At 32.6% G+C, this 16,346-nt stretch overlaps 1 protein-coding gene across 2 annotated transcripts; it reads left to right on the forward strand.

Annotated features, from left to right (window-relative positions):
- Window positions 1-3,935: 3,935 nt before the first annotated feature.
- Window positions 3,936-15,763, forward strand: LOC134277129 (homeobox protein Dlx6a-like). 2 transcript variants are annotated; one of them, XM_062759415.1, is made up of 4 exons: window positions 3,936-4,087; window positions 4,320-4,676; window positions 5,825-6,003; window positions 14,558-15,763. In XM_062759415.1, the coding sequence occupies exons 2-4, from the start codon at window positions 4,373-4,375 to the stop codon at window positions 15,032-15,034; spliced, it is 960 nt and encodes a 319-aa protein (XP_062615399.1). In that variant the 5' UTR covers window positions 3,936-4,087; window positions 4,320-4,372; the 3' UTR covers window positions 15,035-15,763. The 2 variants fall into 2 exon arrangements, with proteins under 2 accessions (XP_062615399.1, XP_062615398.1); XM_062759414.1 differs by having other exon boundaries at window positions 3,973-4,075.
- The last annotated feature ends 583 nt before the right edge of the window (window positions 15,764-16,346 follow it).

Below are 16,346 nucleotides of genomic sequence, written 5' to 3' on the forward strand. Positions count from 1 at the left end.
GGATTTACTTGATATCCAATGGATTTACTTGATATCCAATGGATTTACTTGATATCCAATGGATTTACTTGTCATAAAGAATACATATATAATTATAAATTATGAAAGTCCTAGCACCAACCGTTCAAAAGTTATGGCCAAAGTAAAAGTTTAGTGTTTTTTTGTTTTGTAAAGGTGTGTCAAACTCCAAGGTCAAAATGTCAAATTTGGTGAAACCCAAAGAAAAGTCTTGTCATAAGGAAGTTTTTTTGTGAACAAACAGAGAGACAGACGGACGGACATGGCAAAACCTATATACTCCCGAATCTTCGATTACGGGTACAAAAAAAAATAAGTGGACATCTCAAATCTCACAGCAGGCAAAGTGGGGGAGCATAAAGATATAATAAATTCAAATAATAATCGCGATGATGATGACGTAAAATATTCTAACATTTAATAACCAGAAAGAAATGTGATTTCACACACATAGTTATTCGTAATTCTTGTTATAAATAGATTTTCATAAACATTAAGGCAGTTTAAAAAAAAGAAGAAAAATCATGACCCATTCGGGTGGCATAAGAACTTATTCATTCCGATGCGAGGGGAGACCCCCGTTTCAACTTTTCTCCTACATACGTCATAGTATCGACTTTAAGTTATACAGTGTATTTTGCTTGTGAATTTTAATTAACATTCAATCAGTAGATGCCATATAAAATTTAATTTTAAATTTCATGAAGACTCAGTTTTCCCTGGGGATATTTTAGAAATAAAGACGGCTCAAGAAAAATAAATTTTCATCTTCTTTTGTTTACATTTTTACTCGTTCTGTCAACATTAAGATTCTTAGGGTTGAATATTTCATTGAATTGTGAGAAATTTGTGTCTATTTTGCACAATCTCAAAAATGTCTATAAAGAACAAGGTATGGTATTGGCCGATTCTGGCCCTTAATTTGATGTGAAAATCAGAACACTGTTAAATCTAGTTTGTATTTAAGAATATAAATTATACTTGTTTCAAAACCAGCACTAATTTTGATTCAAAGCTTACGCCACAACAAGATGCAGAAAAATGACATTATCTCGAATTCTCTCAATTCTGGTGGAATTTCGTCATACATGTATTTGAGATACTTTTCTCTTCGGAAAACACTGAGCACAAGCTTGCCTATCTGATTTTTTTTTTTATAAAACGCATCTGATACTCGTTTATGAAATGTATAAATTCGGTAGATATAGGCAAGCTTGTATGTGCTCTATGTTTTCTGAAACAAAATGTGTCATAAAATCGATTTAAAAAATTCTCGAAATTAGAAAATTCGTAAATTGACCTATTTTCTTACCATATATACCCATAACTTAGAACCAGTACTCGTTTAGTGGCAGGGTGATAAAAAAAACTTTTTTTTATTTATAAACTGTTGTCTCATTCTAAAAGAGACCCCTGAATCAGGTACCAAAAGAGGGACCTTAAAAGTAGTCTAGTCTACTACGTTCTTTCCTTTGAGTCCGTCTGAACATTACTTTTTTTCACTTTTTTTTGTTTTTGAATACAGTGGAAACAATCTAATCCAACACCTGCGTTATCCGTCACACTGTGAACAGAGATTTTTCAGGTAAGTTTTCTTTTATCTGGCGCTCCACCCATCTTTCAAAAACAGTGCAACCTGGTATATCCTCGAAGTGCAAAAGCTCTTCTAAAAAGGACGTGCAAATGAAGATATTTTGTATTTGCAAATTGAGGCTGACATTTTCTAAACAATGAAAAATAAATGCAAGAGGCAGTATTTAGGTCATCCAAAACAATATTTATAAGAGCAAATGTCTCATTGTGCACTCTTATATTCTAATAAAGTTTTGTTTATCATTTAACAAAAAAATTAACAGATTTCTTTTATCAATTTTATCAATCACAAAGAGAAATCAATGTGGAAAGCGTAGGAAAAATATATTTAGATTGACCGAGGATTCTCTAAAAATATTGGATTAATGGTACATGTATCTCTTGTACACAATACAGCAGTGATTTGCGTATGTGCAAATCCATAATACTGTCTACGAGAACTAGGAAAATCTTATGGGAGATACTCTGATTTTGTTGACTGGCATTTGGTCGCCATTTGCTGAAACAATACTTTGAAATTAAATTTTACCTAACTCTTGCAAATACATTGCAAGAAATGCGTAATAGTAGGTGTGTTGGAAAACTTGTCGATATCTGTGTATCTTAACATTTGTTCTTTAAAAAGCGAATAAGAATATGAAATATCGATATGAAGTTTCTCTTTTTAAACATACATGTAAATTGCAGAGCGATTTTTTGAGTTCCAAAGAAGAAGGAAAGTTAATTTCAATATTTAATGGAAATATTGGAGTATTTCTTTTCTATGTATATTTGCAAGTTTATATGATGTTTTATGATTTCTTTATGTTGTATTTTTTTTTTAATTAGGACATAACGATAAAATAGAGATATCCATATGGAATTGTTTATTCGTGTTCTCTCTCTCTCTCTCTTTGACATCGAAATCATATTCCACGAGCAATTTCAGAGACTACAATTGCATATCACTACTAACCAAGGTCATCTAAATATACATCTAAACTATACAAATGAAATACATATAGTTGTAGAATGCCGATATAAAAAGATAATCTCCATGTAAAGTTAAATTATTGAATTTTGAACAAACACCAGTAGTAATATCCATAAAGGTATGTGTGGGTTTTTTTTTTTTTTTTGGTTTTTGTTTTGTTTTGTTTTGTTTTGTTTTTTTGTTTTTTTTGTAAAACAATTGAATTGATTATCTCTGTATAAAAATATCCTAGATTTGTCCTTTTTTTTAAAGTTTCTTTTTAGAGAAAAAAGATTTGCTATAGATTGCTGGAGCCTTATTTGTTGCACCTTCTATACACATGTACACATAATAAGCAAGTAAGCGACAGGGAAAAAAGTGTAACTATGTGTAATGAAAGAGTGAAAAATTACTGTAGGTACTATTATAATTTACTGCACGTGTAAAAAAAAAAAATGACTCGTGAACTAGACAATGTGATGTTGCTTAAAAGAAACGTGACGATTTTTTGTACTTTGGCCAGATTCATATAAAGGGTAAATCTGCATGTGTAAATAATTTCTCCCAACGACCTCATCCCGCCATTTAAAAAAAAAAGAAAATACGTTGCCGTGTGTAGAATATTTACATGTAAAATCTAATAATGTTCTGTTTCAGTTCTGCTGTAATAAAATTACCGCATGTTGCCATAAGATTGTGAGACAAATTCACATTCATCTCTCTCTCTCTCTCTCTCTCTCTCTCTCTCTCTCTCTCTCTCTCTCTCTCTCTCTCTCTCTCTCTCGTGTATATTTTAATAACTTTTTAATATTACTTTATTTACTTCATTTCTTCAGATGTTAATATTTATGTCATTTCATGATATTCTTTCGTGTACCATTATGATCTGTTAATTGTATTAATCATGTCCGTTGGGCTTTTTAAAAGTATTATAAAACAAAAAAATTAACATAGCATACATTACTTACTATCTCGAATTTTCCTCTTCTTCACTCGTATTTTTATTGTACAAGATTTCATCCCCTTTTCTCTATATTTCAGTTGTTGAACATCAAGAAATTAATTTTATTTGACCAAAAACAATTGATCTTATACCTGTTTATTATGTCAAAACGTCACCTTTTTCTCTTTTTTCAGTATCATTTTATATGAAATTTTGCTGATCGTATACGGATAATTGCATTATTATCAACATTTAATTTATTTATTTTGCATGTATAGAGAAAAAAATGAACGAAGTACAATGATAATTGATTTTTCTATTGATTCTTAACTTGTCTTGTCTTTTGGGGTTTGTGAAAACTCTTCAAAATATTTTTTTCCTAAAGAGGAGAGCTTTCAGATATGTATTCATCTCATAATGGCGTATGCGGCGTTGCTGATTGCCTCTTGTGAATCGAAGTTCAGCGCTGTCAGCCAATGAAAACCCACACTGTGACTAAGGGGCGGAGCTAGGGAATGGTGACAACTACTCGGCTCTATTGAGGACGTCTCTTGTGATTTAAGTACAGGGTACGGATGACGGTAATAGCATTTAATATTGAGATGAGTCCGTGTACTTAGGGTGTACGATCAGTCGCCTCTTTGAATACTTATCCCTAAATTACCTTTAATAAGTTGAAAAGGAAATATTGCCTTATTATCAATCCAAGTGGGTCGTAATAGCGATTTGGGTCTACCCGACTAGATTCAATGTGCTGATATTAAGGTAACAGTTTAATCGGGACCTAATAGACCTTAATTTTTGCATCTACAGAAATTGGACTTAATTTGGAGGACTTTTATTTGTGATACTAACAAGGACGAGTTATGATTAATGTGGGGAATGTCGACGGCCATGGCCTGGAACAAGAAATGTCCGGCAAGTCAGCCTTCATGGAACTCCAACAGCAGGGGATGGGGATGGGGCACCCGGCGTACCCCATACGCTCATCGTATCAGCCTCACCATCACCCCTCCCAGCACGGGGACAGTGTGTTCACTAACCCACAGGCCAGACCACCACTCGGGTACCCCTTCCACATGAATCCTATGTCCCCCTCCTCCTATAACCCTCCGACGGGACATCCTTTCTCCATGCCGCCTTACCAGAGCCCTTCTCCAAACAGAGAAGGTGAGTACCTTTTTTTCCATCACTAAGCATTTTCATAATAACTTGATAAACTTTGAATTTTATTTGTTACGCTTATTATTTCATTTCTTTTAAATTTCGCTTGTATTGTAATATCATACATCTCCGTATCTTGTTCACATACCAGCAAGTGCTAATTTTTAAAAAAAATATCAATTGTCTGCGATAAGTTATATACATTATTTTCTGTAATATAACAACATTAAATGATGCTTCAAAAGAATATATGATTAATGTTTTATATGTTCTTAATTGATTTATTGGCCTATTTATCAATTATAAATTTACTTTATCGATACTTTGTAGTAGTTTCTAGACATAATATTATGGAGGGAAAAAGTAAATATATCAACTTTGGCATTTTTAATATTCGTGTTGCAATTTTCCAAATTATCAACTGCCTTAATTTCCTCTTACACGTGGATTGCGTTGCTTTTTTGCACAACTTATTAAACTCAATTTATTAGTTTTGAATGAAGTGAAAAATACTTTAGAAAATAATTTTTGGAAATATTAGTATAAAAAGACACTATGTACTTGTTTTTGTGAATTTTTGGGCGATGTTCATTTAAATGGCTGATACTTTGAGAAGGAGCGCGACGGGAGACGAAATCTCGTACAAAAAGATCTTGTCATCGTGTGGTCTTGGTTTATAATGCCACATCGGTCTCTGTCAGCAAATCGACGCTTGTTTTCTTCTAGGTTGTGAAAAAGTAAACAGTTTACACAGGCACTTAAAGAATCGCTTCAGTACACGAAAAAATGCATAACATTCTTTTTTTGTCCGTAACAAAGAGGTCCCGTGTCGCATTTTGTCCGGGGCTGCTTGCAGTCGGCGTCGTCAGGATGGTATTCTCGTCTGCTGGAAAATCGGCCTGGAACAAACGTCTGCGAGATCCTGCGTAAAGCGGAGTCTATTCCCATCTCTAATATCACTGCATGCGTTTAATTTACTGCCATGGCATATTTTTTCCCGCTGAATCGGATGACTGTCAGATCAAATATTGTTTCCCATTGAAAAATAAAAAAAAATCAACGTTTTGAATTGATTCAGTTGCAACTCGATCTTTCGCATAAACTAACTTCATCTTGCAGAATTTTGTTTTTAATTCTGCTTTGACTTTTTTTAGATAAGTCCCAAATGGAGGAATTAAGAATAAATGGAAAAGGCAAGAAGATGAGAAAACCTAGAACTATTTATTCTAGCCTTCAACTGCAGCAACTTAACAGACGTTTCCAGCGAACTCAATATTTGGCGCTCCCCGAGCGTGCAGAACTAGCCGCTTCCCTTGGGCTCACTCAGACACAGGTAGATAAATCTAAAAATACTTTGGAAACTTGCATTTTGATATATTTATTTATAATAAAAGAAAAATTCAAAAGGTTGCCCAGTATTATCTATTGTTGCATTAAATTTCGTTATGGTCAAAAGGATTGATTTAGTTCTATTCTAAGATTGTCGAATCTCATACGTATAGCTATAAAAAAAAAAACACGACTCACGAGAAATAGAAATAACTTATCCTTTAAGTTCAAACTTGTAATATTTGCTTACTTAGATGTGTTGAAGCATTGTATTACTTCAAGAAAGCATGCTTATTTTTAACAAATATCAATGCACTGATGACTTTTCGCATAATACGTGATAAACAGTGATTGACATTGTAGAATTCTGCTAAAAAGTATGTCATTCTGAGGAAACACGGAAATAAGAAACTAAAAACATGCTGATCACGAAAACAAAATGTGAAGTTTTTATTATTAAATTATTCAAAACAGAAGAAAAGTAATTTCTAATTTTTTTTTCAAAAGTTGAGTCATATGACGTTAGAAAATCCAACTATGCCCGTAGCTATCCGTCCCGTTAATTATCTTCTAATTATCAGCCTTACGATTCAATTTAGTCGGAATAAAGACTTGTACAAACAAATAAGACAAATATTTTAACAGATTATTTCTTATCAGATATTGTTTTCTTTCTTTCACCCCGGGGGTATTCACAAATAGGCCACATACCTACCAATTATGTCTCTCTTTTAATGTATAGGGCGTATGTCCTCGGGACCCTTCATCAAAATAAATGTTCAGATAGGGACGTTCGGGGTGTCTTGTCTTACACCTTTCATTGGATTGGAAGTCTCTTGGCCAATATTGTTTTGTGTGAGAAAAAAATTAAGAAAAACGTGTTCATGAATATGTCCAATAATCTGACGTTGTTTTGTTTCCTCGTCCACCACCGGTTTTAAATTATTATTTTTTTACATTAATTTTCTTGATAATTGAAATAATTGACTAATTCAAAGAATATGCTAATGAATAAATTGAATTTATATAATACGTTACAAACTTCAGGGAAAAGGCCTTAAATTTTAATAAAGTGCAAATAAATTACGAAATTTAACAAATAATAATACTTTGCCTGCAAAGAAAAGTGCATTTTTTGGAGTTCTCAATTTTAATTATTTTATTTTATTGTTTACATTTTTTTCCCCACGAAATACTCTGGTTAATTTCAGGTATAAAGTCCTGTTTTGTACTTTTATTTTGTGATTATCTTCCTTAAAGTCTAGCGGTGCAGTATCAAATTAGCCACACGTAAATCAATAGGTTTCCCCGGCCCAGGGTTTGTTTATAGACATATTCCGTGTGGTGTGTACGTTTTGACCCCTTTCACTCTTCGACACCGTATAGGGTACCAGGTTTCTCTTGGCAAAACGCAGATCAAAATCTACCCGATTTCATCCTAAAAACACGTGAACTTGAAGAATTCGCGTGTCAACGCACATATATCTGTTTATATCTAGTGCACCTTGCGAGCGCGTCTGGTTAGACACGACAGTTGATACCCTTTATGAAATTGCAAAAGTGAATTTGAAAAAAAAAATGGTTGTTTTTATTTTCATTAAGTCAGTAAACAGTCTTTTTGGTCCATGAACAAGATGTTGAAAATCTAATTACATGCACAATGTATTGTTATAAATCATGCATTTATTATTTATCAAGTACAGATATGTTTACATTATTAATTAATTAAAAAATATAAACTATTGTAGGATGTTTGCAAATTCATCTTTAAAATGTTTAAATGTACTAGATCTAGTATGTTCTATAATATTATTTTTTGATGTAAAATTGTGACTTTATCTTGAGGCACTATTTAATAAGGGAAACTTAAAATAATTCCGTTTGCCTTTTCCCAACTGACTACAAACTTTGTTAAAAAACTTCAGAAAAGGATTTTTTTTTCATCCGGAATTTTCTCGCCCTTTGTGCAGCTACTTGTATTTAAGTTATACCTGCAGTTTCTGTATTTCTTCAGAATTAGACATTGGTTTTCAAAAGATCGGGAAAAATGTCTACATGTAATACCTACATAGATTCCCTTTAAAAAAAAAAAAAAAAAAAAAAAAAAAAAAAACCCTGATGCGGTAAAGAGCAAGCAAAACTTTTTTCAAGATGGTAATATCAGTCTTTATGTTAATTTACACCAAAAACGAGGCTTTTTCTTAATTTAGATACTAAAGGTTAAATAAAAAATCAATTTAATACAAATAAAGACCTTGTCAAATGTTAGGTTTACAAAGAAAGTGGTGGAAATGATATTATGTGAATAAAAATCTAATCATCTTTCACCTTTGGTGGAAATCAATTAATGTATTAGGAACGATTCTCTATTATTTATCGACTGAAAAGCTTAAATTATTATTTTATCGGTGTTTAAAAAAAATATCAAATTAAATAATAAAAATGTTAATTAACAAATAGTGATATTATATTTTGAATGTTTATTTTTTAGGAAAACAATACAATTAAATTCTATTGTTATGAATGTCTAATAGAAAGAAAGTTAAATGTAAATTTCTAGCTTAGCCATCAATATAATAATTTTATAAATGAAAAAAAAATAAAAAATATTTAAAATTGATTTTAAAAAACGATTTAGTAGGTATTAAAAATACTTTTTGATACGAGTGGATTTTTTTCTAATAAACTATTTATGGAATATATTAATTGGAATATGTAATATATATGTATACTTTGTCACAACTTTATGATTAAAAAAAATCTGGGAATTCTAAGATTTGCGGAATGTCTGCGAGAATCAAATATCTGAGATCTGAGATCTTTTTATATATTATGCATTATACAACTGACAGAATTGTTTTTTTTTCTTTCTATTAAACGCACAATGTCTGGAAGGAAAAAAAAACTTCTCTCCCAAAACAGATATTTATTGCTCGAATAAATCAAAATCATATTTTGATTAAAGTCCCTCAGAATGTTTAAATATCAAAATGAAAAAAAAAATCTATAAAAAATTATTTCTATTTAAAAAATACTTTAATAGCACAATGAGTAAATAGCTTATTGATGAATCATTCCGAAAAACCATATCTTGTATCCAACGAAGGTACGAAGTTCTATCGAAAAGAATCAGCCTATCTCGTCAAGTCCATGATATATGTGCTGTTAAAACATCACCTCAAGTACTTAACAAGAAATTGCAAGGTGTTATAGCATTTTAAAATTCGCAAATCTGCACTTTATATTCTAAACATTGTTGCAAGCAGCACCTGTGAGACTGTTTCCCAAACACATCAAACCAAACGCGCCGGCCCTACCTGAATTTTATGTGTGGAAGGGGGGATCATATGTAACTCAATTCCTCTGTTATTTGCAATATAAAATTTCGCACACACAATCCACGTACTGAAATTAGTTTTTATTATCCCCGTTGACTATGCCGCGAGAGGGGTATCTATTTTAACATTTTAGATCGTTTTACACAAACTCGGTATTATTTTACTGTCTTAGAGCTATGCATGGTTGTGAAATGTTGATTTTTTTTCTCACATGAATAATTAAACCAACGACTCTGTTCTCTTCCCATAAAACTCTTTTTCTTGAAGAGAATGGGGTAAAAGTAAACTCTAGCATTGATTTGTGGGGTATAGGTTTTCTTTTATGTGTCTTGTACACCCGCTCACCTGACCAACGCTTCCTAAAACTATAGCTAATATCTAAAGTATTATATTATCCGATTTTTCCATAAATCTACAATTTCCATGTAGTATTTTAACAGCTTTCACACGTGTGTTTGAATGGGAATCTTTCTTTTTTTTATTGTCTTTTTTGTGAATTCGCGAGGTAAAGAACAAGCTCAGACAAAACCGAGATCAAAAATTTATTTCAGCGTTCCAAAAAAAAAATTAAAATGGAGAGTATTATTAATCCAACTCCCATTTCATCATTAAAAATGTAACAATTTATCTCATATTAACTCGCCCAGTGAAAAATGTAACATTGAAGAAAAAAGTTTTATTGAAAGTATATAACAATTTTTTTTTTAATTCAAAAAAAAAAGATAAATAAAATAAAAATAAATCAAATTTAATTGTTAAGTTAAAATACAATTTTTATTACTTTTTAAAATTGGCAATTGTAAGTGTCTAGATTGATGGTATTTTATCACTTCCTCGCAAAACGTCCATTAAGCAGATCGAATTTTTAGCCGTCTAATTTAGAATATCGGGTATTGATCATACATGCGTTAACTCATTAGAGAGTCGTATTTACAAAGCATTAAATACATGCGATTAAAATCAAGATGTCTAGTTCTGCATTCAGAATACACTGATTCCGTTTTAAACTGTTGCACATGGATCGCAACAGAACAAAACGAGAGTAAATATACACATCGTATCACTTCAAAAAATCATAAATTGATTCCCTCAAACATTTATGTTGCGTCTCGTAGGGTACATCGTCATCAGATCTTTTTACAAAATTCAATTTTTAAAAGTAAACCTAAAATTTGATGGGAAGTCGGCTACTCGGCGCCAACTTGTCGTTCGACAAAACCCTCCTGTCTTGTTTCAAAGTGAACACGGGATCCTTTTTTGTCAGTTTCGTTTGTAGCACACAACGCCGGGGGAGCGTTAGGAGACTTTTCACACAGTCCTCCTGGGTTAAGGTCCCATTGTGTGACCAACACCAAATACAGAGGTGCTAGCTCTTCGCGGGTAGAAGCAAAAACATTCTTTGCGCCAAAGTTGTGAAAAATTGTCAAAATACCCGAGACATGAAACTGAGACAAATAGAACAGACGTAAAAAGTTCAAAGTAAAACTGGTTTTGAAAAAAATGCCCGAATATTCCAATATGAAGATATAAATGATTTTATTTTTAAAAAAATCATAATAATATTAAAGACTTTTGGAATAACTATTTAATCGCTGTCCATATGTTGAGCGACAGATGTTGGGGAAACCTGCATGGGTCTGGAATACCCAGACGGAGCCCCTTTCAACAAGACATGGGCGGGTCCGGTGTCAGTGTGATTTGAAGCGGCTCGTTTCCGCTGCCCTCCCACCCGACTATTCGGACATTATTGATGAATGGACCCTCGCTGTGAATGATCAGAAAAACCGGAGACAAGAGATAGCGCTCATGTCAATAAGTTTATATTTTTCCATTTAAATGGAAAATTTCGACAGCCATTTTTTATTCAAAAAGCTGCTAGGGCTTTTCAAAAGATGAACATAGCACTTCATAAAGTCAGTGGTTTAATATTTTTCAAAAGGTGTTTCAACGATGCTTTTAACTCTTTAAAGATTCTTTTCTTTGAGATCGCCGATTTACGTGGTGAATCTCCCTGTTTAATCCGGACTGTGTGATGTGTATTCTGTATTGCATGATAGAGAAATAAAACCTCTAGTTTGATGTCTTATTTACACCACTAGATCTAATTCTCTTGTGTTAAAGAATTAAGGATGCTGATTAGATCTAAATTTTCCATTATCGACAAAAATTACACATATCGGTTTCTTCTTACAGCCAAAAGCAAACAAGAAGCTCGGCGGATTTCATACCTAGCGAATCAAATTGGCTAATTTTTTTTCACAAAACTACCGTGAAACTAGCCATTAACGACAGTGAAGATTAACATAATAATCACACACTATCACAATAAAGGGCTAACATTTAATAATATCGTCATATTAAAATGCAATTATTGAAGAGATCTCTTCTTCAAACTAAATTGACATTGAAAAAAAGTCACATTTTTTCGACAATTTCTCTGATAATTTCTTTCATGAAAGGGTAGTCCGTAAATGGTATTGTAAATCGTGGTTGTAATTCCCTAACTTAAACAAGATCTGCTCAAACGCCAATTACATTATCAATTGTCGACGAAAAGTTGTCCGTTCTTTCCTCTATATACAGTTGTCGTAGTTTCATAGAACTTAGTTAAACACGGCATTATTGTAAACTATGAAAGCCGTGCAGTTGACAAAACTATCGAGTGTATAATTGATTTTGTGAATAATTGAGGAGGCTGGCGAATAACTTTTGTGTCTATTCATAAATTGTTGATATACTAAACATTTAGAGAGATATTTTGATAATGCAAATATATTGATTAAATGCTTTTTTTCTTCGAAAAAAAAAAATACATTACAAACATATTCATTTCTTAATTATCAAATTTAGTTTAATTAATAATTATCAGGTTTTACGTTTAATACCTTCCGCCATTGACTGTGATGCATGTAGAATAAAAAAAAAACTAAACCAGAACAATCTAATTTACATTTATTTATATGTATTATTCGACATTCTTTAGAATATTCAAAAATAATAATTATTATAATATTTGTAAAAATAATTTAAATTAATTGAGATTGAAAAATATGATATAAGAAAATTCACTTATAAAGATGCCTAACTACTTTCAATCTTCGAAAATAAATAAACTAAATTCTACATTTTGTTTCTAGACATCTCTTGGTCTAGAAAGATTTAGAGAATCATTTAAAACGAAAATATATTCACATGCGAGGTGTCAAATATTTTACAGGGAAAAAAAATTAAATAAATATATCAGACTATTTTTAGGAGCATATTGTTCCGAGTTTGACACTATTATAAAAGACAAAACCAAGTCTGAATGTCCTGACGGCAAGAAAGAAAAAATCTCTCCTGTGTGATCTGCGTTTCGAATGACTGAATCGAATGATAAGATCTTCAAACCAAGAGGGTTTTTCACCTACCCATAGCACAGAATAGACGCAAATAAATTGGAAAGGCCAATTCGAATATTTGATGTTTGCAAGTCAACTCATTTTTATTGCAATATACGATAAAATCAAAAGAAAACAATCCCAGATACCCGGATACTTCAATGACTTGAGTAAATTGAGTTTTTTAAAAAATCTTATATTCAAGAAATTACTTTTTTTCCCTTAAAAAATCTTGTGAATGCTTGTTTGTTGTGCTGGTTCTAGTTTATCATGATATAGTACCCTGCTATTGTTATTCGGTTTTTTATTGCAACTAGAAAACATAAAGAAAAATATTTAATGTAAGTTGATAATATTTAAAACCATAAATGTGCCAAAAAGGAGCATTTTGCAATTTGTTATATCAAAACTTTTGCGCTGTAATGTTGAACCCTTGACGCTAAATTTTGGGATAAAAAATTATACATTTTTTTTCAATTTTCCTCGACTAACAGACACCCTTTCCTTCTCAGTGATGTTTACCATTTGCATTTCTATGTCTTGAAAAACTGTCGAATAGAATTCCGTTAGAATTTTCTCATAATAGAATGACGCATCAACTCTTGCAGAAAATTTAATAAAATGGTCTACGTATGAAAACTTTTTCAATCTAAATCTACTCTAAGTAAATATCTTTTTTAATTCCACTAAAGGGTGAACAAAATGTACATCTGCTTTATTGAGTAGCCCATACCCGAACCTTATGAAAGCTTTGTTCGCCTCGGGCACGTCACCGCCCCCTTTTTCTTCTCCGTGGCTGAACAAGGGCGCTTGAATGGGGACCCACCCCCTAACTCACCACGACAGCGTCTTTTCTCAGGCCTTAAACCCGACCGTTTACAAAAAGGCGCACAACTACTCTCTTGTATGTTAATATTTCATAATGGAGCCTTCAATGTGTAAGGATATAATTAAAAATCTGAATTATTATTTTGCATTCTTTTGAAGATTTTTGCTAAATGAATTCATATTTGTGTGTTCCATTCGAGTAGTCCACCTACCCAATATTAAAGATTCATTTTTTTTTTCATCAATTTCACAGTTACAATACTGTAGTTTATTTACAATTTAAGATTGAAATTAATAAAATTCTTATTGAAATCATTCCTAAAAGATCAACCCTTTTTTTGTATTTCATGATGAAAAACTGCAAACATACTCAAGATCAAATGAATCCATTATGTAACTAAATAGGTTAATTTATATCATCAAGTAATATACCAAATTAAACGCTGTAAACGAGGCTGTTAAAGTTCAGTTTATTTTTCAACCGGTGATAGAGTAAGATATTGAAATACCTAGCTTGATTAAACGTAAAACAATTTTTGAGGTGGGTTTTCATTGTATTTGTGAAGTGAAAACAGGCATTAGAAGAGGCCTCAAATTCCTGTCGCTACTCAGAGAGGCTGGCATCGCCCCAGGGTGATTAGGTGCATCTTCTCTGATTGTGAAGTGACGCATGCCCAGTTAGACACGTTTACTAGTTAACCCCACACCCTGATCAAAAGAGACCCGATATTGATTTAGTATACGAGATAAGATCCGATCTATTAACAAAGTTTCTCCCTGTTTCAAGTTTATGTTTCCCTAGCAGAAGGTCGCGGAAATGAGAAGTTGTCGATCAACTCTCTGATTGGTTGACTAAATTCTGACACGTTCCGCGGTCCGGGGTACGAACAAAGCACCTAGCATATAAATTTCCACATTTCAGAGAATCAATTCTTAATCACATCCGGGATATTTTAAAAAAAGAAAATGATTATGAAAATACCCATCTTAATGTTATTTATTTCTGTTTCAGGTTAAAATCTGGTTCCAAAATCGTCGTTCAAAAGCCAAGAAAATGATCAAACAGGGCGGGAATCCTATGCAGGCAGGTGGTCAGCAGACTCCGACACCGGTGACGTCACCAACCCAAGGCCAGCAACCCATGCAACCACAGTCACCTTCCCAGCAACACTCACCACCGACACCATCAGGGCATAGCCATAACACTCATGTGCATCACCCTCCCAATGGACTTAAAATGGAAACACCAGAGCAAAATCAACACAATTCTGTGATGATTTCTCCTGCTTCATCTGTAAGTCCAGAACACGAGCCTCAGTGGAACGAACACACAGCCAACAACTATACCTCATCTCAGTCTTATATGCCAATGTCCGGCATGCCACCTATGACGTCAGTGATGAGTTCCGGTATGCCCCCTATGTCTCATTACCATTCCGCTTGGTACTCAACACAGCCTATGATGAATCAACAATCCTGTCTCACATGAAAGCTGTAGTATTAAATCTTAGAACTAACATTCTAGCCTCGGTACATTCCGATAGTGCTCGGGAATTCTGTGGCAGGCCCCTCTGCTTGTGATACTCCCTAACTGTGTTGTAAACATTATGTTGATGTGGTCAAATATTTATGGACTGCCCACTTGACGAAGATGTTTGCAACGTTTGAATTCCGCGCCGTTTGGTTGAACATTCGGTCATGTGACAGTGCTGCCTCGTTCCAGACTAAGTAGAGCAGTCCGGAATCGAATTCGGGTCAGGAAAGATTTGAATGTCCATTTAAGTTATAAGTAAAATTTACAAACTGTATATATCGCCAGTAAACATTGAAAAGAAAAATGCAATATGAAGTGTGTATTAGAGAAACGCATGACGTTTTATCAGATTTTAATTTTAGTTAAATATCGCATTGATTTGAATATAAACCTACTGTATTTCATGTTCTTCTAATTCTTTTCATATTGCTATTTCGTTTTCTTTTCGTTGGCATAATTTATAATTGTGTTGTTCAATTCGTCATGTATAATTTTAGCGTTATATTGTCACATGTACAAATTTTCCTTGTTTTTAATGATTTTTTTTTACTTCATTCCCTTAAACTGTCATATTTCTCGATTTAACATTAATATGTTGAATGTATAAAGATTTTATCTTATATCATGTGCATGTATACGTGCGGTGAAACCGTGACTAAATTAATAAAGTAATTTTAATGCAAACTTGGATTACTTTTTCTCTAGTTTGAAAGAAATGCTGGCATTTTTCTTATTTTTACCGGTAAATATTTTCTAGTCTTTTCTATAACTCATCAAAATAAATTTTATTGACCCAGGTTTCATCATTCCTATATCAAGGGCAAACCTATGGATTAACTATATAAAATGTAGTTATTTTTAGACGGACCTCGTTCTGCATTTAATTAAATTTACTAATTAACAAGTTCTAAATACCAGCATTTACATGGTAGTTGTTAGCCATACGTCATACACTGACCTCAAGTGAAATACAATGGGAAAGCCAGACAATACAAATTAGAAATCTGGATACAGCAGAGACATTTTTTTCCATTTCTGATATTTTTTTTTTAATTATGTACATGCGTACCTCCATTAATTAATAAACAAACAAAAAATGATATTCTGACATGTAGTTTGAATACTGGAACAACGAGCTAACAGAACTGTGGAAAACTATGAGAAACCATGAAAAAAAGTTTTTGAAATGCAATGTAAAAGATCGACATAAAAAGCGTGAATTACGGATATTTTATGTAAATTTCCCAGACAATCTGCAAACTTTATA

This window comes from Saccostrea cucullata, unplaced genomic scaffold, assembly GCF_032062105.1.
Source record: "Saccostrea cucullata isolate Sc308-1 unplaced genomic scaffold, CSIRO_AGI_Scuc_v1 ctg313, whole genome shotgun sequence".
NCBI classification, from domain to species: Eukaryota; Metazoa; Mollusca; class Bivalvia; order Ostreida; family Ostreidae; genus Saccostrea; species Saccostrea cuccullata.